At 60.0% G+C, this 25332-nt stretch overlaps 1 protein-coding gene across 7 annotated transcripts in view; it reads left to right on the forward strand.

Annotated features, from left to right (window-relative positions):
- The window catches only part of NFIX (nuclear factor I X), a 171551-nt gene extending 146819 nt beyond the window's left edge, over window positions 1-24732 (forward strand). For 2 of the 7 annotated variants that reach the window (XM_077329917.1, XM_077329918.1), the window contains exons 7-11: window positions 599-721; window positions 6733-6914; window positions 9399-9546; window positions 12602-12699; window positions 18087-24732. In XM_077329917.1, coding sequence (XP_077186032.1) covers window positions 599-721; window positions 6733-6914; window positions 9399-9546; window positions 12602-12699; window positions 18087-18101 — 566 coding nt within the window. In that variant the 3' untranslated portion in view covers window positions 18102-24732. The remainder of the gene's footprint in view (window positions 1-598; window positions 722-6732; window positions 6915-9398; window positions 9547-12601; window positions 12700-18086) is intronic. The other 5 variants (XM_077329919.1, XM_077329920.1, XM_077329922.1 and 2 more) reach the window with 5 other exon arrangements.
- Window positions 24733-25332: the final 600 nt, after the last annotated feature.

Genomic DNA, 25332 nt, shown 5'->3' on the forward strand with positions numbered 1-25332 from the left:
TCTAGGGAAGTGAGGGATGCCTTCCGGGGAGCCCTTCCTCTGGAGAAAGAGGGAGGCTTCAGTGAGGCAGGGGGGTTCTCTCCCCCTTGGGGACGGCAGGCAGTTCCCAAAGGCCAAGCGGGGCTGGGAGCCTCTTCCGTAGAAGGGCGGGGCCACAGAATGAGCTATGGGCTGCCTCTGATCCTTTCCCGCAGGTCTGGGGTGAGGAGGGCAGGAAGGCAAGCCCCTCCGGGAGGACGGCCCCTCTTTACTCCTCCGGGGGCTCTGGGCGTAAGCGGTTGGGAGGCGCCGTGATCTCTGCTTCCCTTGTGGGTCGCTTCAGGGGTGCTCTGGACGGTGGACCGGCGGCTCTTCCGCAAGACAGGCAGGGGTCGGGCGTGCCCCAGCAGGACAGGTCGAGAGGCAAGCATCCCCCCCCTCGCGTAGACCCCCGGCAGAGGAGCCCCTGGCTGCAGCAGGGCGTCTGGGCGTGGTGAGGTGCGTGGCGAGGGAGCGTGCCCGAAAAGAGAGAGAGAGAGAGAGAGATTGGGGCCGGTGCATGACTAACCCCGTCTTTCCCCCTGCTAAACCGTGCACTTTCTCCCTGATTCCTCGCCAGGACCGGCTTCTTTAAAGAAGTCAGGGAAGCTGGACTTCTGCAGTGCCCTGTCCTCCCACGCCTCCTCCCCGAGAATGTCTTTCACCCACCACCCGCTGCCTGTCCTAGCAGGAGTCAGACCAGGTGAGAACAAAGCCATGTCCTTAGGGGGGCCTGGAGGGACTGGGGGGAAGGCGAGGATCGGCGCGGTCTCTCGGGGTCTCTGCTCTCACCCCTCACCTGCTTGCTCACCCTGTCGCTGTCTCTTTCCTCTGCTGCGGCCGCATAGCCCGGGGGTCCCGAGAGCCATGGGAGTGGGGGGATCGTGGGGAGCGCGCCTTCTGCCCTTCGTAGGGCCCCACGGAGTGGCGTCATTGGGTCAGAGTTGACCTCACTGGCCTGGAGGGAGGGGAGGGGAGGGGAGGGGCAGTGCCTCTGCTGGGCAGGCAGAAGGTCCCCGGTTCAACCCCAGGCGGCGTCCCCCACAGACAGGGCCGGTCAGGAGGAGAGCAGCTGCCAGTCTGAGTGGTCAGTCCTGACCTTGATGGGGCAGTCGAAGGCGGCTTCAGGCGCCCCCTCGGACAGGCTCACAGGGCCCTCTGCCGGAGACCCCGGGGAGCCAGGGCCGGTCTAGGTAGGCCCTCCAGGGTTGGAGGCCGGGCCCCCAGGAACCGGGAGCTGGGATCGGCATTCTGCTGCTGGACAGGAGCACTCTGGGGAGAAGGAGACGAGGGGAGACACTGGATTTAAGGAGCCACGAAAATCCCCTGAAGAACATCTCTATTTTTTAAAAAACGTTCCCAAATTTACCCTGGGCCAGCTAAAAACAGGAGGAGCCCTATCCGAAGGGGACGCCCCCCAGAGGGCCCGTCAGGACCCCGGTCCCGCTCCGTGAGTCCTGTCTGTCCAGCTTGCCTCCCCTGCAGACGACGCCTGAGCCTCCCAACGCCTTTACGGTGGCAGGCAACCCCCACCGGTCCTGCAGCCAAGTCCGGCCGCAGACGGCCTCTCGGATAAAGAAGCTCGTTTGGGGTGAGGGGTGGGGGGTGCACCGGAATTGCCTGCACTGCATCCATCTTACACCTGGCGGTTCGAATTGTCCTGGCCCAGCCACGTGGTCGGCCCAGAGCAGCCTGAGGGAGAGGGGACCTCGGTCAGCTTGCAGAGCCAGGCGTGTGTCCGGCCAGTTCAGGGGTCCCCGGCGAGGTGCTGGAGGGTGTCGTGGCACCCCCTCCCCCACCCCCACCCCCTGTTCTGGCGCCTGCCAAGGAGTGTTTCCAGAACGTGGGTGGGGCCAGGGAGGGCTTCTGACTTGGAGATTCCTTTGGCTGCGCAGATTGTCGACAACATGGCGTCGGCAGCAGCCCCCCCCCCCGCCCCCAGCAGAAAGGAGCCGTGCCCTGTGGCTGGCTCTGCCTCCTGGTGCCGTCCTTGTGGGCTCTGCCCTCCCCAGGCCGGGTCAGAATTCCAGCTGTGCCCGCAGGGTCGAAAAGGTTGGGGTCCCTGGCCCAGAGGAGCGGGGGGGGAGGGCGATGGGGAGGGAGCCGAATCAGACCCGTCCAGCGGGGGGGGGGGGGGGGGGTTGGGCTTTGAGCGAAGCAGGGACAGCGAACGGCCGCAGGAGGCGTCTTCTTGGTGTTTTGCCGCCCAGGCGCCTCGAGCCCTCCCAGAGGCAGGTGGGGGTCAGGGTTGGAGGCTGTTTCCGGCCCTGGCGTGTGTGTCTGTGTGTCTGTGGGGGGGGGGGGGGGCTTGGACCTGCCGTCCAGTCATGGGAGAGGAAGCGAGGCTGCTTTGGTGGGGGTGGAAGGGCCGGCCCGGGGCCAGGCCACGCTGCTCTCTCTTCGCCTCTAATGCAGTTGCCCCCCGCAGTGTGCCTTGGGGTGGGGGTGGGGAGGGGCCCTGTGGCCCCCGCTGCCAGCCCCAGTGAAGCCGGCCCAGCCCCTTCAGGGTCGAGCCCTCGGGTGTGGCTATTTGAGGAGAGAGAGAGACGCAGCAGGACGCGGTGTGCAGACCCCTGCTGAGGAGGCCAGAGGCAGCCAGGGAGGCGGGTCCAGCGGCCGGCTTCGGACCTGCTGCTTGAGGGACCAGTCAGCCTGCAGCCTCCTGCACAGGCCGGCTTAGGGGGCTCAGAGATGGGGCCACTGTTTGGGGTTCCCAAAGGGCTCAGAAGCCAGCGGGGCCTGTACCTCCAGGCTGCACGAATCTGTTCCCAAGGTGCTGCCAGGGCGGGATCTTTTCACCTTGCTTGGATCCCTCAGGAGGGGCCCGTGGAAACTGTCGGCTTTTCAAGGGAGAGGACAAAAGCCCGGCATGGCTGAGTTTATTGGCACGTGTCCTTTCCAGATTCATTTCTCGTTGCACTGCTTGTGGAAGTGGATTTGGGTGGGCAGCCGTGTGGCTCAGAAGGAGCCGGACAGAGTCAGGGTCCACTCAGGCCCCTTCAAGGCCCATAAAGTGTCATTCTGGGGATAACCTTTCATGTGCAGCCGCATGGCTGCGGAGCCACTCAGGAGGCAGCTGTGTTGGTCTGAAGCAGCAGAGCAAAGTTGAGTCCAGGGGCCCCTGGGAGACCAGCAAGTTTGACTCCACTTGTACGCTTATTGCTACAATAAAACGTGGCTGGTGCCTCTTCAAGGGGCCCCTGGACTCACCATGGCTCCACTTCTGGCAGGGCTTAAAGCGGCACGCCAGCATCACTGAAGGCCTGTCTGTCTTAGCCATAACTCAGATGATGGATGAAGGGGGCTCAAAAACTGGATCCGGGGCCTTTGTGTGTGCTTGGCCCGGGGAAGGTCCCAGGTCTGGTCCCCAGCATTGCCGCTTCCGTACGGATCAGGCCGTAGCTGACGTGAAAGGCTTGGGGCCACGGAGAGGGAGCTGCTGCCGGTGTGGGTAGAGACCACCGGTTCAGTAGAAACCGAGAGGCTGGGCCTCTGCTTGGCCTGCAGAAGGTGACCCACGTTCAGTCCCTGGCCTCTCCAGTGAACAGGACCAGGTCACGATGGCAGACCCTGGAGGGCACTGCCAGACTGAGCAGATGGGTCCGACTGGGATGGATGGATGGATGGATGGATGGCCTCTCCCTGCCATAGCACAGAGCATCTTCGTGCCCTTGGGCCTGGCTAGGGACTTTAAAAGCCCTTCTTTTACTCTGGTTAGACCTTGCAGAAAAGCCGGGGCAGGATTTCGGGATTAAGGTGCTGTTTTGTGCTCTTAGAATCATAGAGTCATAGAATCCTAGAGTTGGAAGGGGCCAAACAGGCCATCTAGTCCAACCCCCTGCTCAACGCAGGATCAGCCCAGAGCATCCTAAAGCTTAGGATCTTCATCAGATCCAAGTCTTGTGTGGCTCCTTGTCCCACAAAGAGAATCATTTCCAATAACAATACGCAGCCGAAGGTGTCGTAGTAAACGCTGTCCCTGCTTTTCTGCCAGAGTAAAGGAAGAGGCTTCCCTTGCATGAACTCGGTCTTGTGCTGAAAGCAAGGAGCCAGCGCGGGGCCTGGGGGCTCCCTGTCCTGTGGCTTCAGGACTTCTTGCTGCCGTAGGAACCGTGAAAAACAAACAATGTGCGCCTCGGATTCCTGTGAGCTACTTGGGCAGCCAGTTTTCGGAGGGAGGGAAGGAAAGGCAAAAGACGCAGAAATGATGATCTATATCTACAAAGTGAAACCTTTCTTGTGGCCAGACGAGCACCAGCCTTCCCAAAATGCCATTCCTGTACACGGAGTCAGAGAACACTTGAAATCCACATGATAATTCAATGGGAGGTATTTAACTCCCAAGGACAATAAGAAGATTATTTAAATAAGACATTATTTATTTAAATATATTTAAATTATTTATTTAAATAAGAAAATTATTACAATTCTACAGTGTTAAATATCTGTATCTCTTTTCTATTTCTACCTGTTTTCTCAGTAGCTTGTTTACTGATTTAAATAAATAGATTTATTTTTTTTTAAACGACCGGAGTAGATGTCGCAGGGGTGCTCAAATAACATCCAAAGGGAGGGGTCTCCCTTGGGCAACTCCCTTCCTGGTCTTACCTCCCCAGGCCCATCCGCCAAGGAGCCTGGTGACTCTCCACAGGATGTAAAGACCAGCCCTGAGCTGGCTTGGGGGAACCCAGCCCAGGAAGGGAAGACGAGGGGTGGGCGCTGAGGGCCCCCTTCCCCTGCTCCTTATTGACCCCTGGGGAGCAAAGAAGCGTAGCTGATCCAGGTAGGCCTCGGGAGAACCTGAGCAGTAGGGGCTCCCTGATGGGGGCAGGGAGGGGGAGTGGAGTCTTGGAACCTGGAAGGTTGAGCAGCAGCAGGATATATTCTGAAATATTAAAATGCAAATATTTATTTCACATAATGTGCACATAAAACCTTAGAACATCTACATATATCACGCACTATTGCACGGCTCTAAAACATTCTGACACGTGGATAAATGACGTTCTGTGAGAGACAGGAGACCACACGCAGGCGGAGAGAAGCCCCCAATAAGAGTGGCACTCTGAAGAATAAATATCCTGATTGGGGGACTGCAAGAGAGAGATCAGGATGCATTTCATAACTGTGGCAGCCTCTCCATTCATCTTGTTTACCCCCTTAAGGGTCCCCATTATGACGTCACTTGAGTGCATTTAACTCTTAGACTCCTGAAGAAGACCCCAAGAGGGGCTGGAACCTGTTTGATTTTCTGGGTTTTTGTCATTTATCCATACGTCAAAATGTTGTAGAGCTGTGCAATAGTGCATTGAAAGTGCATTATCTGTTGTGTGCGGAATAGGGACCTGGTTGGTCTTAAAGGGCCCTGTATGGGCTCAAACTTCGTTCCGCGGCTTCAGCCCCACACGGCTGCCCACCTGAGCCTATTTCCTATAGGGTTACTCATCCTCTGGAAGTGCCCTTCTCCCGGCATCTTGCTGGGGACTTCTGGGCCGGAGCTGCACAGTGCTGTTCCTCATGGGCCGATGGCGCTGAGATTCTTCGTCCACAGAATGGCACTTTTGAGCTCTGTCCAGGCAGACCGCTCCAGTGAGGCCACCTGCTCGTGGCCGGGCTGCTTTGGGGCTCCGTTTCACCATCTGCCGGGGGGTTGGGGGGAGGGTGACCCCCGTACAGCTGCTCCTGGGTGCTGGCCTCACTGTTGGCTGGCCTGCTTGCCATCCTCCAGGTGGTGGCTGGAGATCTCCTGGGTTTGCAGCTGTTGTCCAGGTGGCAAAACTGAGCTCCCCTGGAGGAAAGGGGCACTTGGATAGGTGGACTCAGTGGCCTGATTGAAATCGCTCCCCAAACCCCCACTTCTCAGACTCCGTCCCCCAAATCTCCAGGTATTTCCCAACCCAGAGCTGGCAACCCCCATAGTTACGAGTCCTTTGCTAGGGCATAAACACATCATGCAGTTCTGGCTGTGGGGAGAGGAGGAAAAGTGGTCCTGCCGTGGCCTCCAGGGAGGGCGGGATATAAATGTAATAAATAAATACATCCAAGCCCACAGCATTGTACAGCTAGCAGTGGTCCCTGCCCCAGGGAGCCTGCAGCCTTCAGTCAAGGGCAGGGGGGAGAGCAGGGGGCAGAATGGGCAGGGGGAGGCCAGGGGAGGGACAAGGGAGGGATGTGTGGAAACGCAGTCCCAAGGGCATCAGTTATGCTCGGCGGTTTAGTGGCACTGGTTGGTTGGACCTGGCGCATACAAGTTTGGTCAAGGAGCAGTGAACGTGATAGCCTGTGAGTCTCGCGCACAGAAGCAAAAGCATACCTAATCCCCAGTGTGTGTGTGTGTGTCTCTGTGTGAGAGTGCCTGAACACACACACACACACACACACACACACACGCAAGAATCCTTGGTCCCACATTTGCTCCATGCTTGGAGTATCAGGGTGTGCCGCTTGGACCCTTGCGGGAAAGAGCCAGTGCGCCCCCCCCCAGGGCTCAGGATCAAGCTTCTGTCTCCCGCAAAGCAGGCTAAGGGGTCGTGGTTGTCTTCTGGGGGGCCGAGCATCCCCTCGGTCGGTCGGTCGGTCGGTCGGTCAGTGCGGTGGTCAGTGTGGATTGCAGGCCGCCTAGCCTGGGGGTTGTTACTGACCTCTTTCTCTGCCCCCCTTTCTTCCCTCCTCTGTTTCTCTCTGTCTCTGTCCCTCTGCCCTGCCGCTCTCCAGGTAGCCCCCGCGCCACAGCATCGGCCCTGCACTTCCCGTCAAGCTCCATCATCCAGCAGTCCGGCCCCTACTTCACCCACCCGACCATCCGCTACCACCACCACCACCACCACGGCCAGGACTCGCTGAAGGAGTTTGTGCAGTTTGTGTGCTCAGACGGCTCTGGCCAGGGCTCTGGGCAGGTAAGAGCCTCGCTCCTTTGCCCGAGGTGGCCAGCCCCCCCCCCCCAACGCCACCCCCCCCCCAGCCCTTCTCGGCCTGGTCTCTCCCTCTCAGCCTGCTCTCCTTCTCTCTCTCTCCCCTCCCTCTGCCTGCCTGCCTGCCCGCCTGGGCGTGGGGGACTCGTGCGCTCGGAGGGCACTGTGCCGTGGCTCACAGGGCGGGCCCCTGGTCGAGGAGGGCGCAGGCGGCCCTGGCTCGCTCTTGGCCTCTGGCTTGGGGTTGGTGTGCAGGTCTAGGCGAGGAGAACTGCTCTGAGGACAGCCCGGGGGGGCTGGGCTGGGCTGGGCCTTCCAGAGCCTGGCTTCCTGGGAGGGGGGTCGTTTCAGGGGGGCAACCACGCAGGGCAGGCAGGTGCCGGTAATCCGGACAGGCCTGCCCTCCCCTCCCCCTCCCTCCGCCCCCTACATTTTTCATCATAGGCTCTAGGGGCTGCCTCTGGGCTTTGCATTGCAGCAGAATCCCAGGGGGACCCCAGCGGACCCCATCTCTGTGTAAGCCATGGGCTGGGCATGCAGGGGGGGGTCAGAAGAGCCGGTCCTCGCGGCACTAGCAGCTGGGACAGGTGTGCCCCTCCCCCCCGGGCCCCGGCATGTTCCCTCATTCAGGGCCCCGGGCCCTGTGGGGTTCTCAAAGGGCAGGCCTTGTAACACTGGGAGGGTTTCTCAGCTCCTCGGAGTCCAACTGAGTTTGTAGACCTGCCTGGATCAAGAAGGCTGGGCGGGAGCTGCTTCCCCGGAGAGACACTTTGGCCGCTCCGACCCCTCGAGAGGCAGGGGCCTCACTGCCGGAATGGGGAAGAGAGCCTCAGCCCCACAGGGCAGGTGTCCCCAAAGGACAGCCCTCCCCGTTCGAGGAGGAAGGCAAAGGCCAGCGGAGGCCCCACGGAGGCCGTGCCCCGGTCCCATCACAGCGTTGGCCAGGGGTCTTCCCCTCCCGCTCACTCCTGGAGCACTGGGGGGCCCGTGGGGAGGGGGGCTCAGGCACAAGGGGCAGCTGGACCTCGGTTCATCCCTGATGCTCTGGAGGAGGAGCCTCCTGCCTTTGAAACCTGCCAGGACCCTGCCCAAGGCAGGAGCAGCCAGAAACCCAGGAGAACAAGTGGGTGGGCTGCAGGAGAGGGGGACAGGAGGGGGCCAAGCTGTGACTCCAGGGACTGACTTGGGAAGAAAGCAGATTTCTCTCCTGGCTTGACACCGAGGCCCTCCCCAAGAGCTCGAGGGAGTTCCCACGGGGCTCAGAGGACATGGGCCCAACTTGAAGGCACGAGGTCGTGGCCTCTGATTCTTGTAGCTGAGAGGGGAGGGGGTGGGGATCTTCCCGAAGGTGGGAAATCTAGACCTGAAACTTTAGGTGGCAAAAGGACATGAGAAGGGCCTGTGTGGGTCAGCCCATCCCAGTGGGTCCGGCCTCCCATCCCAGGCACGGGGCAGCCGGTTCCTCTGCAGGGCACAGAGGCCGGGGCCATCCTCTGACGTGGCCTCCTGGCTCTGGGACGCAGAGGATCCGTCTACACACCGTGGCCAGGACCCTTTTCGAGCTCTCTCGGCCTGTGGCCATCACTACCTCCTCTGGCCATTAATTCCACACCCGGCTCACGCGCTGGCTACGTGACATAAGGGGATAGTTTCAGCCTTTTATTTTAAAACAACCTGAAAACGGTATTTCTTTTTTTCTGTGGTTAATAACTAAGAAATGAGGGCTACCAAGTTCTGTTGCAAAATCCCCCATTTTTCTCTTGAGGACCAGTTAGTTTCGGGATGTCTGTGGTTGGCCTTCGCTGACACCAGAAGGGAAACCTTTTGGGAGACCAAAGGCAGGTCACCTTAATCCATTCCCTTGGCTTCGGGAGGGGCTGTGGGATGCAGACGGTCCCCGATTCAGTCCCGGCCCCTCCAGCTGACAGAGGATCTGGCTGTTGGTGACATGAAAGACCCTTCTCTGCCGGAGACCCGGCGGAGCGTTTGCCAGTCTGCTTGCTGGGCACAGGGTCTGGCGCCGTAGAAGGCAGCCTGGTGGCTTGGCCTGGCTGAGCAGGTGGCTAGGGAGCCTTCTGCTTCTTTCTCCACGGATCCGTGCGGACTCACAGGCAGGGCTGGTAGCGCTTCTGTTCCAGGGCTCCGTGGCCTTCGCAGCCAGAGGTGTGCCCCACAGCGAGGGCACCAGCTGCAGCGACCCAAGTGAACGGGGCATCACCCAGGCCGGCCAGCTGAGCCCGGTGGCAATTTGGGCCCCACGTCCAGGAGAAGGGGGGCGGGAAGCCACGAGGGGCATCCGAGGAAGCCAAGGGGAAGATTTGACATCAAAATACCTCCCCCACCCCACCCTTCCCCTTTTTGTTTCGCAAAAGAAACCAGAGTCCCTTTTCCGGAGAGCCGCCAGCGGGTCCTGCATCTTTAACGTTGCCTTGTCTCGTTCACACGTCGCTGTGTTTGTGTTGTTCGCAGCCTAACGGTAGCGGCCAGGGCAAAGTAACGGGGTCCTTTTTGCTGCCGCCGCCCCCACCTGTGGCCAGGCCTGTGCCCCTTCCAATGCCTGATACAAAATCCACCAGCACTAACCCAGAGGGCGGACCGCCGGCGCCAACATCACCCTGTAAGTGGACCCAAGCGTCAGTCACCCACACCCCCGGCCAAGGAGCTCAGCCGGCCTCTCCCCCCACCCCCCTAACCGATCCCGCACCCGTCACGGGGACTGAGCAGCAAAGGGGGAAGGGGCAGGAGAGGGGGGCACCCAGAGAAGGAAGCACCCAGCGGCCAGTGCGGAAGAAAGAGAGGTGGCTCACGAGGAAGGAAGGAAGGAAGGAAGGAAGGAAGGAAGGAAGGAAGGAAGGAAGGAAGGAAGGAAGGAAGGAAGGAAGGAGAGCAAGGGAGAGCGGAGAACAAGGGAGGGAGGGAGGAAGGAAGGAAGGAAGGAGCACATACTTTAGAGAAGTTGGGGAGGGCCAGAGGCGTCAGGGGGCACCGTGTGGCGGGCTGGGGGCACCATGTTGTTCGTCCGTCCGTCCGTCCGTCTGTCCATCGTGGTCATCCTTCGTGCTGTGTGCTCGTCCTCAAGGTCCAGACCCCCCATCTGATTCCTCCCCCACCACGTCCTCCCGCCTTCCATCGCACGCCCAGCGTTTAAAGATGCAGTAGCTGCCCAGATCCGAGACCTTAAATTTTCTTTTACTTTTCCTAAAAGTCATTACGTTGTTGGTTGCCATGGTGGCTCCCGGGTAAGGAACTGGGGACTGGGGGTGGGGAGGGGGGGGTGTTGTTTTTTTAAGGGACAAAAATAAACATATATACTTTACAGAAATCGGAGAATAAGGATAACTTTTGGTTATTCTGGGGAGGGGGGCGTGATTTGAGGAAGGCTTGTGTGCCTGGCTACTCATCGGATGCTCCAAAGGGGGAGGGGAGAGGTCGGGACCCACAACCTCCAGCACCTGCCCCAGTATTTGGTGAGAAAGAGGCCAGCCGTTGGCATACTGGGGGGGGGAGCAGGCAGATGTGCCTCGTGGGTTGTGGGGAGAGAGGCGTGTCTGCACGGCCAGAGGCCGGGCTCTGTGGCCCCTGGCAGGGTGGGGTGGGGTGGGGTGGGGGTGGCTCTACGCAGCAGACGATCGAAGGGCACCAGAGTTCCTGCATTCCCCCATGCCGAAGCTGCGTCTCCTGGCCTGGCCTTTGGGTCCAGCGTTCCTGCATCCTTCCGTGTCTCCTCTTCCTTTCTCTTCTCCCCTCCGGCCCCTCCTGCATCTGTCTCATGGCATTCCTCCCCTGCGTACTGTTCGTACTCTCCATCCAACCGGTGGGGGGGGGGGGTCTTGCGGAGGGGGGGAGTGAGGAATGAGGGGGGCCAGAGGAGGAAAGGGTGGGGTTGTGGGGGGGGGGTCAGTTGCTGCTCTGTTGCCTGCATCCCTCATGTGGACTCCCAAGGCCAAGGGGGTCTCCTGGCTTCTAGCGGAGGCGGGACCCCCAGTCCCTCCGGGACTAACCACTGAGCTGCAGAGATGAACCCCTCTGGACTTGCGGGTGGGGGGGGCCTTGGGAAGACTGTATCAAGCAACAGGTCTGCTGTTTCCACTGGAGAGATGCGGAAGGTGTGGCACATCTCTCCTCCCTGTGCATGCTCGTTTTGTGTGGCGTTGGGTCCCCAACACGCCTGGCCTGTGAGAACGCTGCTCCTGTCATAGAATCCTAGAATCATAGAGTTGGAAGGGGCCATACAGGCCATAGAATCACAGAATCATAGAGTTGGAAGGGGCCATACAGGCCATAGAATCATAGAATCATAGAGTTGGAAGGGGCCATAGAGGCCATCTAGTCCCACCCCCTGCTCAACGCAGGATCAGCCCAGAGCATCCCAAAGCATCCAAGAAAAGTGTGTCTGTCGTCTGATGCTGGGTCCTTTTGGCTAGCTGGACAACGGGCAGCCCTCCTCCAGTGGCGTGCTAGGGAGATAGGTGGCTTTCCCCTCAGGCAGGGGGCCCCAACAGCGTGCCCACGCGTGCCATGCTCCTTTCTGGGGACCCACCCCCTGTTTTGGGAAAGTGGGCCAGGCCAGGTGGGGCTGTTGCTCAGAAAGGCTTCTGATTGGCCCATGGAAATTTCCTTCTGCTGACTCCGCCTCCCGGGGCTGCCATTTTGTGCCAGAATTCCGAAGGTGCCCGCAGGCTCAGAAAGGTTGGGGAGCCCTGCCCATGGGGCACGTGGTGAGCAGAGAACAGGGCTGTAAGCCTGGCCAAGCAAGAGCTGCTGCCTTCCAGCCCCGGCAGGGCCCTGAGGGATGGGCCAAGAGGTAAACAGCTTCAGGTCCCCAGAGGCGTTTGCCGCCAGAGGCTGAGCCGGCAGGTGAAATGGGGCGGTGTGTGGATGCTGAGGCTTGTTCCCAAGAGCCTCTCGGGGAGCTCTCCCGGTCTCCCTGCAGCCTGCTCAGGGGCCCACCAGGAGCCTGCCTGCCTGCCTGCCTGCCTGCCTGCTGCCTTCGTCCGCCACCACACCAAGATCCTGGGCTCAGCTATTTCTGGCGCACAGCGCTGTGCCCGAGGGAGGCCTGCCGACCACAAGCCTCCGTTTCCTGGCAGGCCCATAGATGGGCATGTTCTGCGATGCCAACCTCTCCTCTGTGGGGCTGAGTTAGGCTGCTCACAGCACTCGCCACTTGCCAGCCTCCAGCCACCCCTGGGGTGAGAGCAGAGCTGGGCCAGGAGATGGAGGTCTGGGGCCACGAGAGAGAGAGAAAGGGAGAGGGGGGGGGGGACACACACAAAGAGACCCCATCCCCTAGAGACAAAGAGCAATGCCTCTGTGCTGTCCCCCTGAAGCCGCAAGGCCGGCTTAAGCCCGTGTGGCCCATTAACCCCAAAGAACGCTGCCCATGGCTGCCAGGCCCCACAAGTCACCTTCGAGAAGGGCCACCACGTTGCCCCGGCTCTCTTCCGGACCCCTTTGAAGAGGGGGAGGGTTGGGCCGAGTCTCCCTCCTCCCCCCTCCCTCCCTCCCTTGCTCCCTCTCGCTGGCTCTCTCTCTCTCTCTCTCTGTGGCCCCGGCTGTGTGGCCCCGGGGTGCCCTGCTTGCCTGCCCATTGGCCTCCTTTTGCGTGACCACCACAGCCCCCGCGGCATGGCCCTGTGGCCCTAACGGCCTCACGTCTCTTTCCCCTCCAGCATTCTCAGCGCCAGCCTCCTCCTCCTCCTCTGCCAACCGGTTTGTCGGCATCGGAACCCGGGACGGCAACTTTCTAAACATCCCCCAGCAATCTCAGGTAGGGGGTCCGGCGTCCTAGGGCAGCCGGGGGCGGTCGTGCGCGGCAATAGCCCAGGGGCACCTGGCGTGGGCGGGGACGGGGTGAGGCCGGGGTGTCGCTGGGTCACGGGCCAGGGCGGAGGGCGAGATGCCTGCCCACGCCCTTCCGGTACAGGCTGCAGGGTCATTGGCACCAAAGACCCCCCCCCCACCAAGCTCCAGAGGGCCACAGGGCCGGGGGTCTCATCGGAACGTAGTGGGTGGACGACAGGACTCCTGGATCCCCGATCCAGGAAGGGGGCCCTCACGCCCCCCCCCCGTCATTACTTGGAGGAGGTTCGGAAAGGGCATTGGTGGCCGGAGAAGCCTCCGGGGGAGCGGGCCAAGGCGTGGGCACAGCATTTCGGACTGAGCGAGACAAGAGTGGGGAGCCCTTCGTTTATGCCGGGGGCTGAGGAGGGGCTGGGGGCCAGGAGGGGCCAGGTCGAGGCGGCGTTTGTCCCGGGGGGGCCCGGTGCATCGAGCACCTGAGCGCCTTTCCCCGTGCTTGCTAGCAGGGCTGGGGCTTCCCAAGGAGCCTCCGCTGGCCACAGAGCTGCTTTCTGCAGCGGCCCAGAGGGCTCTTGGGGGCCTCAGCCCCGGAGGCGTAGCTTCCTCCTCGGTCCGGGCATGCTTTGCTCTGCTGTTAGCGCAAGAGAGGGACCAGCTGCACTGGGCAGGTGACTTGAGCCGTCCATCAGAAAAGATGGTTCTTTCTCAGGTAGCCAACTCCAGTTTGGGAGCTACCCTACAGGTTTTGCGGGTGGCGCCCAGGGAGGGCGGCCATGCAGTCCCGCCCCAACCCAAGAGGCTGCTAGGGAACGGGTCCCTGTTGGTTGGGGGATGTGGGGTCATTCTAGGGAGCTCCAGCCCCACCTGGAGACCGGCCACTGTCCGTGTTGCAAAAGGTGTGTCGGAGATTCAGTGCTGCTCTCGGACCTCTCCTCGCAGATTTGTGGAAGGGGGAGGGGTCTCAAGGGAACTGGCCCCCATAATGCCAGCAGGGGACAGCCGGGCTGCCAGCCGTCCTCCCAGAGGGCCAGGGGCTCCCGCAAGCGTCCCTAGCACAGAAAACCGTTTCAGTTTTCAAAATGGCTCGGGGCTGAGGAGGGGCGTCTTGCTCAGCAGCTGTGGAGTGGCGGGCCGGCCGGCGCCCCCTTTGCAAGGGGGCAGGGGGACACACGCACGGCACGCTCAGCCCCCCGGGGCTTTCCCTGCAAGGGCTGCCCTGCCCGGTGAAGCTCCTGCTAACGGGGCCAGGCCCTGGGAGGGAAGGAAGGGGAGGGCTGGGGGGAGACCGGCCTCCGCTCCGGAGGCGGAGAAGGGAAAGGAGTCAGCAGCAGCCCGGCCGGGCAGGGAGGAAGCGGGGAGCCCCCTCCCTCCGACCGACCGCCCCCCCTCCCCCCGCCCCATCCTGGCTCTCCTCCCTCCCAGCCGGTCCGGGGTCGCTCCCTGGCGGTGGGTGGGTGGGTGAGCGCCGGACGCTCTCCTCCTCCGTCCCACCCCCGCCAGTGTCACGTTGGGCCCGTCTGGTTTCTCCGGGCAACCAGACATGATGTCACACCCAGATGAACTTGGACTTGGGGGGGCCGGGCTGGGGAACAATGGTCCAGAGTGCGGCTGGACCCGGGCCCAGCACAGGACGGCCCGCTTCCGCCCCTCCCTCCCTCCCTCCCTCGCCCCGCCTGGCCAGGCTCTGGCACGGCCTCCCTCCGGATGTTCCCCAACTCGCCCCCTCTTTTGTTGTTTTTTGGGGGGTTCTGCACCCCTTCCTCATCCCTTCTCCTGCTGGGGGGCGGGGGGGGGAGTATCGCTGGGCACATCAGGCCTCAAACGGCCCGGAGGTATCGAGGCCAGGTTTGCCAAGGCCTCCTGCGTGTCAGGCGTGGGGCCGGGGGGGGGGTCCCCTGGGCCCTTGGCGAGGCTGCAGGATTTGTGGGGGGGGGGAACGTGTTTCCACAGTTACCAGTGACTGTTCTGAACGTGCGATTCGGAAGAGCACAGAAGGGGGGAAGCAAAGGGCGGCCTGAGTGGGGCAGGAGAGAGAGGACGGGGGGGGGGCGGGCAGGAGGCACCAGACCCACCCCCACTCCCTGCCCCTGGGGCTTCAGGCTCTGCCCCGAGGATCAGCTGTGGGCCCTGTGAGGGGCTACAGGCCTTGGTTTTGCATGCAGCCACACGGCTGGGTGGGGGGGGGTGTTGGCCAACCCCACATTCAGCAAGGCCAGACCCCCACATTAAGACCACTCACCTCCCTCTCTCAGGCCCTCTTAGCCCCCCCCCCCTGTCAACACATCCCTCACCTGTCTGAACCTCCCTAACTTCTCCGGCCCCTGGAGCCCCCTAGGATGAGAGCAGATCCCCAGCCTCGCAGGATCCGTTTCCCTGGAGACGCTGGAGGGTGGGCTCCCTGGCCCACCATTGATTCCAGCTGACCCCCCTCCCTCCCCAGGCACAGTCCTCGAAGCCCCAGGGATCTCCCAGCAAGCGCTGGCCGCCTCTTGCCCTCCGTGCAGGCCCATGGCAGGCTCACGCCCAGGAAAAGGCAAGCGCGGATGGGGGGACCCACAGCCCATTTCTCGGGGCCTGCGAGGCTGCACCTGAGCAGAGCCATGGGTCAGCAAACGGCACAAACCCTCGCCAGAGGAGAAGGAAGGGGCAAGGGATCCTGCCCCCGGGATCCGGCCGTGTCCTGGGGAATCCGTTGCCCCACCCCCACCTTGCCCCCCACTCAGACTGCGGAAGCTCTTTTGGCTCCCCTTGAAATCCCAAGATCCTTCCCATGTCCTCCCTTTGCCCGGCACGTGTCCCAGGGTGGGTGAGGCACGGCTTTGGCCACTCCCCAGACTGGCCTCAGAATTCCCCCAGAGTTCTGCCCGAGGGGGGAGTCACCCCTGAGTCAACGTCCAGCTGCCGGGACAAATCGGCCGCGAGGGAGGGAGCTAAAGCGGCGACAGGCCATGGGTCAGCCGTGGGGGACCTCCCTGGTGCGGAAAGGTGGGGTAGGAAGTCCTTTGGTCCCTGGGACCAGCCAGGGCCAGCAGGCCCGATCCAGTGTGGGAGGAACTGGGGAAGAGCTGGGGACAGGGCCTGTCCCAAGGCAAGAGCAGCCGGGTTTGGCCGAGCCCCAGACTCATGCAGGCCTCGGGACGCCGGCCGTGCTCCTTGCCAAGGCCCGGCAGCGCCCCCCTCCCTCCAGGGCCTGCGGATCTGCTCTTGGTCCATAGTGGCCGGAGCACGTCGGCCGTGGCACAGGCAAGAGTGTCCCCCGTGGGGCACAGTCCCTAGGGGGGAGGGGTGTCACAGGACTTGCTCGCGGCCCCTGCACCCCGAGGTGCCTGGCGGGACATCTGCAGGCAGGTCTGTTCCCCCCCCCTTGCCAAGTGGGCGTGGCCAGAGTCGAGTGATGAGTCTTTGACAGGCTCTTTCCAGTTGGGTCCCCCGATGCCTCCTTCCGTTTTCCAGCCCGTGGCAGCGAAGGGGCACCCAAGAAGTGCCGTCCTTTTGTTGCTTGAAGTTTGATTGATTGTTTCCAAATTCTTAATTTGTACGTCCCCCCCACCCCCACCCCTTCCAAAGATGCTACTTTTGTCTCTCGCTGCTGTCGCTGGGCCAGCGCCTTGTGATTGGCTGAGGAGGCAAGGCATCCCCTTTGCAAGCCTGGGATTGGGTCTAGCTGTGCACCGGATTGGCCGTGGGGGGTGACAGTGAGTAATGGTCAGGAGCCTGATTGGCTGGCACGGGCTCACTTGGGTGTGGGAGCTGGCATGCCGTGCTATGAAAGGAGCGCGGACGGGCCAAGTGGGGAGAGCTGCGGGGAGCGAATGGCGCGCGAGGAGGGAGGAGGGAGGCGGAAGGCTGCTTGGGAAGGGGCGGGTGGGGGGCACGGGCTCTAGGAGGACGGTTCCTCTACAGGCCAGGCTTCCTCTGTGTTGGGCTCCAGAGCTCCTTCTGTGAAATGGGCACAGCTCCCTCTCTGTCCCAGCGTAAAATTAATTTGCGATTGCACGGTGCTCATTTTGGGGCTCGGAGACAAAAACGTCCGTTTGGGAACGGGATGAGAGCCGAGGGCAGGAGCCGCAGCAGAGCAGCCGGCAGACCTGGGCCCTGTGCTTGGCTTGGGGGAGGGGGGGAGGGAGGGAGTGTCACGGAGGAGATGGAGCCGGGGCGGGGCCAGGGCCAGGGGGGCTCAGGAGGGCACAGCAGAGCATGCTGGAGCTCTTCTGGCGGTGCCGAATGTTCCCACAGAGGCCTGCATTCGGGCTGAGGGGAAGCACTGGGTAGTCCAGGCGCTCTCCTCCCTCGGAGCTGCGTCCAGCACAGATGTGAGAAGGCGAGAGTCGTCCCCCCCCCCATGGCGTGGGGCAGGGCCAGGAGAGGGGCAGAGGACCAGGGGGGGGGGGCAGGGCACTTTCTCCCCAACTGTGGTGGCACAGCCCCTCCTGGTGGCCATTCTCAGGCCCTGCGCCTTCCCATTCCAACTCCCTTTCTGCCCGTCTTGCAGACCGTGGCGTGCTCCGGTCCTAGCACGTGGCCTTGGGCCGGTGCCTGCTGCGCTGTCTCTGCCGTCTCTGCCCAGAGCACATGTAGAGCTCCCGCCCAGAACCCAGGCACACCGGTTGTGCTCACAGCACGAGCTGAGGGGTGTGTCTTCCATAAATGCAGGCAGAGCTGGCCGTAGGGAAGAGGAGAAGCCAGACTGGCAGAGAAAGGGAGCCAGGCATTGGGTGTCTGATAGAGATCCTCGTGGGAAGCAGCTCCGGGAAGCCCAAATCCAGAGTAGGGGAGGAGACAGGCTGAGGAGACCTGGGTTCAAATTCCCCACTCATTCCTCATAACTCACAGGCCAGTCACTCTCTCAGCCCACACCTACCCTGCAGGGTTGTTGTAAAGAGCCAAGCATGTCTTTTTGGTGGGAGGAGAGCTGAAAGGTGTGGTGGTGGTGAATGGGTACAGCCACTCCGCGTGGCCGTCTTAGCTCCGCCTCCGTGCTCCCGCGCCGCGTCCTGACGTTATGGGCTGAGTTCCCCCACAGAGCTGGAAGGGAGATGGTGTGTGGTGGCCAGCCGCAGAGCTTGCTCCTCCTGACTCCTCGTGCTCTGCTGGGGTCCCCCTAAAACGTTTCCCTTAAAGGACCACTCTGAGCTGGTGCTTAGGAAAGGCGCCTCTCATCTTGGAAGCCGTGCTCGCAGGGGTGGGATGCTGAGCTCGGCCCCCGGAGGGAGAAGGAGGCTGGGGGTCCGAAGAGAACAAGAGGGCTGGAGGGAGCTGCCCCTCCGGCTCAGCAAGTATCCAGGAGGAAAGGGCGCGTGTGCGAATGCTCCGTCCTGATTCCGCCTCCCTTTTCTGTTTCTTCCTCTGCTCCAGTCTTGGTTCCTCTGACGGGATCTTCAAGCAAAGAAAAATAATACAAATGATGATGATAATAATAATAGTAGTAGTAATTTTCCACTCAAGCCCCAAGAGTCAGAATCTTCAGTCCTTGACCGTCTCTTCACTGAGCTGCTCCTCCGGAAAGAAGCCGCGGAGGCACCAGGCGGCCCACGACAGGTTCCCCAAAGGCCGTGTCGGACCTCCCCGGCGTGCCGCGTGGGATCCAGCCACCCCTGCAGAGGCCACGTAATGCTGTTACAATTATGCACACTCGCTCTGGACAGGCCCTCGTGGGGGAAGGAATCTTGTTTGCACCAGCCGGCTGACCCCCCCCCTCGCGAGGGCACCGGGGTGGGCTGGGCTCTGTCTTCCAGAGGGCTGCGGAGTCCCGGCCCCGCAGGGCGCGCAGGGAGGGTTGTGCTCCTTGGTCCCTCGGCTGCTATGAAACATCCCCGAATGCAAAGCTGAATGCAGGCCGGCCGGCCGAACCAACTGGCCCTCCGTGTCACCATTCCATTGCCCCCTGGAAGACGTTGCGAAGGCCGACCCCGTGGGGGGTGCTGCTCTCGAATCCAAACTGGTCGGACGGAAAAGAGCTCGGTCAGCCTTCACAGCACTGCTGCCGCCACCCAGACCCAAATGCCTTCTTCGCCAGACCTTCCTCAGTGGCTGAACCCAAGCAGCGGGCGCGCTCTCCCTCCTTGGACACCTGGCGAACGGGGGCTGAGAGTCCCTTGCTCCTTGTCTTCTGGGTGGGCAGTCTCCCACCACCACCACCCCTGCACAGAAGTCTCCCACCGGTGTTCTTCCCCGTCCCTGCAGCCACTCCTCACTCCCAGGAAGCTCGCTCTTGCAGGAACCCCTGGGTGGGGTAAAAACGACCTTTGGGGGGTCAGGAGGGGCTGCAAGGGACGCTGAGAAGGCTGTGCTCTGTGCCACGGACTGGTTGGATACTGCGTCCCACTTGGGCGTTCTGGAGCTGCTTCCACGGGGAGGGGGCCTGGGCTGCTTTCCCCTCCGTTCCCTTGTGCTTGCCGCTTGCTCCACACTCCTGAATGGCTTTTTGGACAGCTTTTATTGGGGGGGGGGGGGTGGAAATCGTATAGTGACGTCTCTGTGACTTTTTGGTGTGAAAACATCTTATCTGGCAGCCATTGGGGAAATCTTTAAAATATGCAAGGCAAAATGGACCGGGGATCCCTGACTGGCAAAGTTTATCGGGCCGGGAGCCCCCAGAGGAGGGTGCTGGACTAGCGAGCCAGACTCCGCCCCACACGGCTGCAGGCAGCAAGTGGATCACTCCAGGGGGGGCAGCGGGTTTGGGGGACGATTTCAAAACTTTTAGAACCAACAGTTTTGTCTCGTCAGAATCTTTAATTTGACATAAAAAGCCTGAAATTTTTTAAAAGCAACATTTCAAAGAATACGGATGCTTGATGTTTTCACGCACATATTATACAACCGCCTGATTCTCACAACTTTTTTTTAAAAGCTGGCAAAAAGCCAATTGGTGTGTGCATTAAGGGTGCACAAAGGGATCCAAAGGGGAAACGGCCGTAGCAGGTGCACAGGGAGGGTTCAAAATCTGCCCCTTCCCATTCGTGCTGAGGGGGGATCCTGCGGGATAGCATCAATATGTATAAAAAGATCAGAGCAAATCGGGGGCCAGGAGCAGCGGGACACGCCGTGGGCCCCCCAGGGGGCAGCACGAGGGCCTGGTATGGATGCCTCTGGGAGGGTTTTTCCCTGCAGCCTAGAAATCAACCAGTACGAAGTCAAGGTGATGGGCCAGGCCCCCCTCCTCCTCCTCCCCACAAGCAGGTGGCCATAGTGCCCGAGAGGAGCCCTGCAGGGGAGACCTTTGAGAGCAGATTTGGTTCCGGTGACTCCCCTCTTAGGAGGCGTCGCCAGAGGCAGCCCCTTCTCGGTCTTTGCAATCTGGAGAGTCATTTGAAAATACTGGAAGCCCCTCGCAAGGCACAGGTGGGAAATGAGCCCAGAGGCCCCGCTGAGGTCCGCTCGAGGGCAGTCGGTGGGGTCGGTGTGGGCACAGTTCTGCACAGATTCCGGCCTGCTTTGGCCTGGGAGGGGCTGCATTCCTGACCCCCGACTGCCAGTCATTCCCTTTTGAGGTTTTGGGTGTCTTGTCGTTGACTGTTTCAATGCTTTTCCTGAACCCTTTTCTCTGCGTTGTTTTTTTTTTTCGCCTTTAGTTGTAGCTTTTCCATTGGTTTCCTATACATACAGGTGTCAACAGTGAACAAAAAGTTAAATAGAAGAGAAAGACAAAATGCAAAAAAATCCCTAAAGTTCAGTATGCATAAAACGCACTCTGCAAACTTCAGCACAGAAAAAGAAAACGAATTTTGTCGTTAGAGATAGCGGAGGCTGTTCCGACTGGTAGATGAAAACGTCCGGCGTGGCTCGCTGTGCGTTCCACGCGCCCCCCCCAAGAGTCCCCCAAGTGCCCCCCCCGCTGCGCCCCTTTCTTCCCCAGCCTGAACTACACCCCCCCCCAGTGGGGAGAGCCAGGGCTCTTCTCTTTCTTGCACATGGGGGAGGACTCAGCGGCTCTCTTTTCCCGTGGGGGTGTTTGGAGTTCTTTCCCCAGATTCTTGGGGTTCCCTAAATGCACCCCATTGTCTCTCTAAAGGTGGCTACTTCTGCAGGAGGGAATTTGGGGACAGCTCCTCAGTGTAGACGCGGGACGAAAGGCCAGTCCTCGCCATTGTCTGTTGGGAAGTGGGGCGGGAGGGGAAACTGCTGCAGAGCAGCCTCAGCAAAGGGCCAGGGGCTGTAGCCCGCCCCCTCCCCCTGCCACTGTGGCCAGGAGTTGCCTCCCAAGTGGTCACGGAGGAGAAGCCAGAACCTGCACCCCCTTCAGCTCCTTGCCTCCTGATGTCCCAGAAATGCACTAGCCAGCAGAACGGACTCCGGCTAGCTAGCAGACCCGGCTCAGGGCCAGGAAGCTGCATCCCTGTCCAAGTGCAATGATTTTCCAATCCCAAATGGAGAAACAGGGTCAAAAGTAGGCGATTCAGAGGGCTGCAGACCTGCCCTGACCCTCTGCTAGCGCTGGGCTCCCCTGCTTGTGCAGAACAGCCTGCCCCCCCCCACACACACACACACAAGGAGTGTGCCCCTGCTGCTCCTGCCGCCCTCTCCCAGGGGGCCTGGTCACTCCGCAGGCTAGATCCTAAAAGCACTTATGCCTGTGCTCTGAATGCCTGAGGGGGTCTGGATCACGTGCATCCTGGAAGCGGCACTCCACGGCTTCCTTCACCCCTCCCCGCCCCCTCCCTTAAGACAGGCAGAGCCCCACCAGCAACAGACCGGCCGTGGTGATGCCCGGCAGGACTCCTGACGTCCTGAGTAGAATTTGCCCGAGCCAGTTGGGCAAGCTACCCTGAGAATGGCACACACCTGTCTCTTCCCTCCCACAAGCACCCAGGGCCAGGTGCAGATCTGGGCGGGAGAGAGAGAGGTCAGTACCCGCAGCAGGAGGAGTGGGGCAGCCTCCTGTGCCTCTCTGGTCTGCCTCTTTCGAATTCCAGGCTGGGAGGACCTTCCACAGCAGAGGCCCTGCAGGCAAACACTCCCCTGGAGTTTCTCAGGAGCAAATTTCTCCCCCTTCTCCGGGGGGGGGGGGGGCGGCCCTTTGCTTCTTGCTTGGTAGCTTGGGACAGGGCCCTCCCTAGTGGCCTGTTCCCAGACAGAGAGATGAATTGCCCCCCCCCCAACCCACACACAAACACACCCCATCTTTGAGTGGTGCGTCCAAATTTCTCTTTGAGGCAAAAAATACAGGGGGGGGATAGTCCAAATTGGGTGGGCAGGGGGACTGCTCCAAACTATGAAAACCCACACGTCACGACAGTAAATATCTTTTCAGTTATTTATATTCAGCAAATGTAGCTTATTAAATTATTGAAAAGGGAATGAGTCCGTGGCCCCATTTCAGAGGAGAGCCGTGTCCGTCTGAAGTAGAAGAGCTCGATTTGATTCGCGTCCCCAAACCCCGGAGAGACCCATGAGATTTTCCTTGGGGGGGGGGTGAACTTTCTAGAGTCAGGGCTCCCTTTGCCAGTCAAATCATTCGGTCTCCTATTTTTAAAGCTTCCAGCCGTATAGATTTCACTACCAGTACTGCACAGACTAGATTTCCTGTTTCAGAGTTTGGGTAGGGGAGCAGGAGAGCCTGTCTTGAGATTTGCAGGCACTGAGAGATGGGAGAGCTCAAATGCACAGCACTTAAAAACGGGAGGGGTGGAAGGGAAGACGCTTGTCTAGATCTGAAAAAAGCTCGCTCAGGGTCCCTTACGGGGATGGCGCTGGTGCCCAACTCCTGGCCTCTGCTGGCATGTGACCAGGGGGTGCCAGCCGCCAGGGCCTGGAGGGTGAGGCAGGGCCATCGACCAGCCGGCTCAGCTCAAGAGGAGCAAGGGGCTGAACTCCCCAAGCACAAACCTGGAAGGGGGGGCCCGGGGGACTTTTTAGATTTAGGGTAGCTGGACGGTATGGGTGGAAGAAAGGAAAAAAACACAGGAGCCTGTGTTTAGAAGGGGGAGGGTTTTTTTAAAAAAAAATGCAAAATATATATTAGGGGTTTTAAAAGAACCAGTTTTGTTTGCATTGAGCCAAGTGCAATGGAGTGCATAGTTTTAATATCTTTGTATGTTAAAGATTGTTAAAGAAGAAGAGAGAGAAATTTCTATTTTTGTTGCCAAGTCCTCGGCTCCCAGGGACTCTAAATAAGTCGGGACAAAAGAAAACCCAACCTTTGTAAGTATGGGGAAAAATTCTGTTTATTTTTTCAATTGTTTATTTTTCCTTTTGTTCTTGTTCGTTTTTTATTTTTTTTAAGTTGGTAATGATTGGAGTTTGGTTACCCCCCCCCCCCTTTTCCCTCATTAGTTTTGTCATTTTAAGGGAGGGCTGAAGGCAAAGGTCTTTCACACGCATGTTAAAAAAGCAAAAAACCACAGACTGTATCAGATTCAAAAATTATAGCTAAAGAAAAAAAACGACAAGCAGCAAAAAAGCAAAAAAAAAAAAAGCCTAAAAAATCATAAAAGGAGAAAATTAAAAAACACAAAACCTGGTGCTTCTTACAATATAAAGTACATTAAAATCTCTATTATACATAGTTTATGAACCAATTAATTGTTATCATAAAGCACATTTTAGGCAACGCGCATTATCCCTTCGTTATGTTTAGCTGAAAGGGGCAGTGGGCTGTGCAGCCAGTGGACACCAGCAGCTTGTGGATTTCCCAGGTGGCCGAGCCAGGCAGGTGGTGGTACAGTTGCCATGGGGATGGGGAAAGGACCCCCAGGAACGGGGGTCTGGCACCCAAACAGGGCCTGGCACCCCGACTCCTTCCACCGCTTCCCTCCCTCCACCCCCTTCCTCTGCTTCCTTCCCCAGCCCCACTCTGCCCCCAAAGCGTGCCCGGCGAAAGGCTCCTGCCGTGGGCTCCACTTGGACACGACCCCCTTGCCCCTGCCTCTCAAGGGTCTCTCTGCGGCAAGAGAGGCCAACTTGTAAGCTCACCAGCACCCCTGCCCTGCCCTGCCCTGACCCCCTCCAAGTGGTTGCAGCCCCTGGGGGCCTTTCCTTGCAGCCGCAACCCTCTCGGCCCCTCTCCCCTCCTTGACCGGACTGTGGGGCAGTGCGGGGCCAAGCAGGGAGGACTTTCCCCTTGGGACGGGCAGAGGGGAAGATCTTGGCCTTCCTCTCGCTGGGCTCCCCTGGCCAGTGGACATCTTAGTGCCTTTGCAAGCCCATCTCCCGCTGGATCAGGTGGGCCACGTCCCTGGCTGGAGGGGGGCTGCAGGAAGGCCAGCTCCTCCCTTTTGGAAGCCACACAAGCCCCACGCTGCAGAGGTGCCGTGGGTTCCCGCAGTGGGGCCTCGCCCCTGTCAGCCAGCAGCTCTGAGGAGAGGGCGGAGGAAGCCCACGCTGGCCAGGGCCCTTGCAGGGATGTCCGGCCAATTTGGGCTGGGCCGCCATCTTGCCTGGAGTCTCTGGGCCTTGTGTGGGGCGCCCCTTCCGTCACTCTCCCAGGCAATTCTGTGGGGCCCCCGGCCACCCCATTGACCCCCTCCTTGCCGTCCCCCCTCGTGGCTGCCACTTGAGCCTGACTTCCTGTGGCCTTCCCGGGTGTGGAGCATTCCTGCCCCCCTCCCCGTCTCCTGCTTCCCCCCCCCAACCCGCTTCTCTGGCTCGGCACGAACCTGGGGGGCCACGTCCCTGCGCCTCCCTGGCCTGCCCCTCGCCCTGCCTGCCCCTTGGAACAAGTTTCTTCCTTGGTTAAGAAACGCAGTATATATATATGAGTACAGTACAGTATATATATATATATATATAGTACTAATGGAATTTGGTGTGCTTTTTCTCCTCGTCCCCCCCCCGCCTCCCCCCCCTCCCTTTGTGTCTTTGAGGTCTGTTCTTCCAATTGCTCCCCCCTCCCCCTCTCCCCCCCCCCCGCATTTGAAAATAAAGGGTAGCTCTGTCTGTTTTTGTTCTTTCTGAGGTTTCCTCCGTGTCTAGCAGAATGCAGGTAGCCCTATGTTATTACTGTCAATATTGCTTCACAACAAAAAAGGAAAAAAAGGAAAAAAAAAAAAAAAAGGAAAAATCCAAACTGTTTTATCATTTTTTGCCTGACCGTTCTTCGGCTTTCTCCATTGGAATGGCTTATCGTGTTACGTGACTTTAAAATGAAAATGGAAAAAAAAAATGTTTTAAAATGTTTGAAAAAAAAACCTTAAAAAAACTACATATATTTCAAAAAAAAAGAGAGAAAAAAATCGTTGGCTTCCTTCTCCCCCCCCCCCCCAGTTCCTTCCCCAGAGCAGAGATGGAAGCCCAGGGAGGGCATTGCCGAGGGCTGCCAGGGCGTGCGTGTGTGTGTGTTTGTGTGTGTGTGTGTGTGTGTCTGTTTTGGTGGGCGATGGGGGGGAGTGTCCTTTTTGCCCCCCTCCCCTGCTTTCTGGAGGAGCTGCTTGGAGGCGTCTGGAAGAGACTCAACCCCCCCAGCCCCCCGGCCCCCCGCCCCGCCCCCCTCGGTCCAGAGTCGCAAAGTGCCTACTAGGTCGTGTCTCCACAGCAAAGACGACATTTCAGTGCCTCCTTCCGCTTCATTCGGGGCTGGGCACCTCCCCGGGGCTGGGCCAGCTGCAAGAGCCCCCTTGCTTCCCACAAGCACCACGGGCCCCCCATGAGAGAAAGTGGGCCA

Source organism: Paroedura picta, chromosome 3, assembly GCF_049243985.1.
Source record: "Paroedura picta isolate Pp20150507F chromosome 3, Ppicta_v3.0, whole genome shotgun sequence".
In the NCBI taxonomy this organism is placed as follows: Eukaryota; Metazoa; Chordata; class Lepidosauria; order Squamata; family Gekkonidae; genus Paroedura; species Paroedura picta.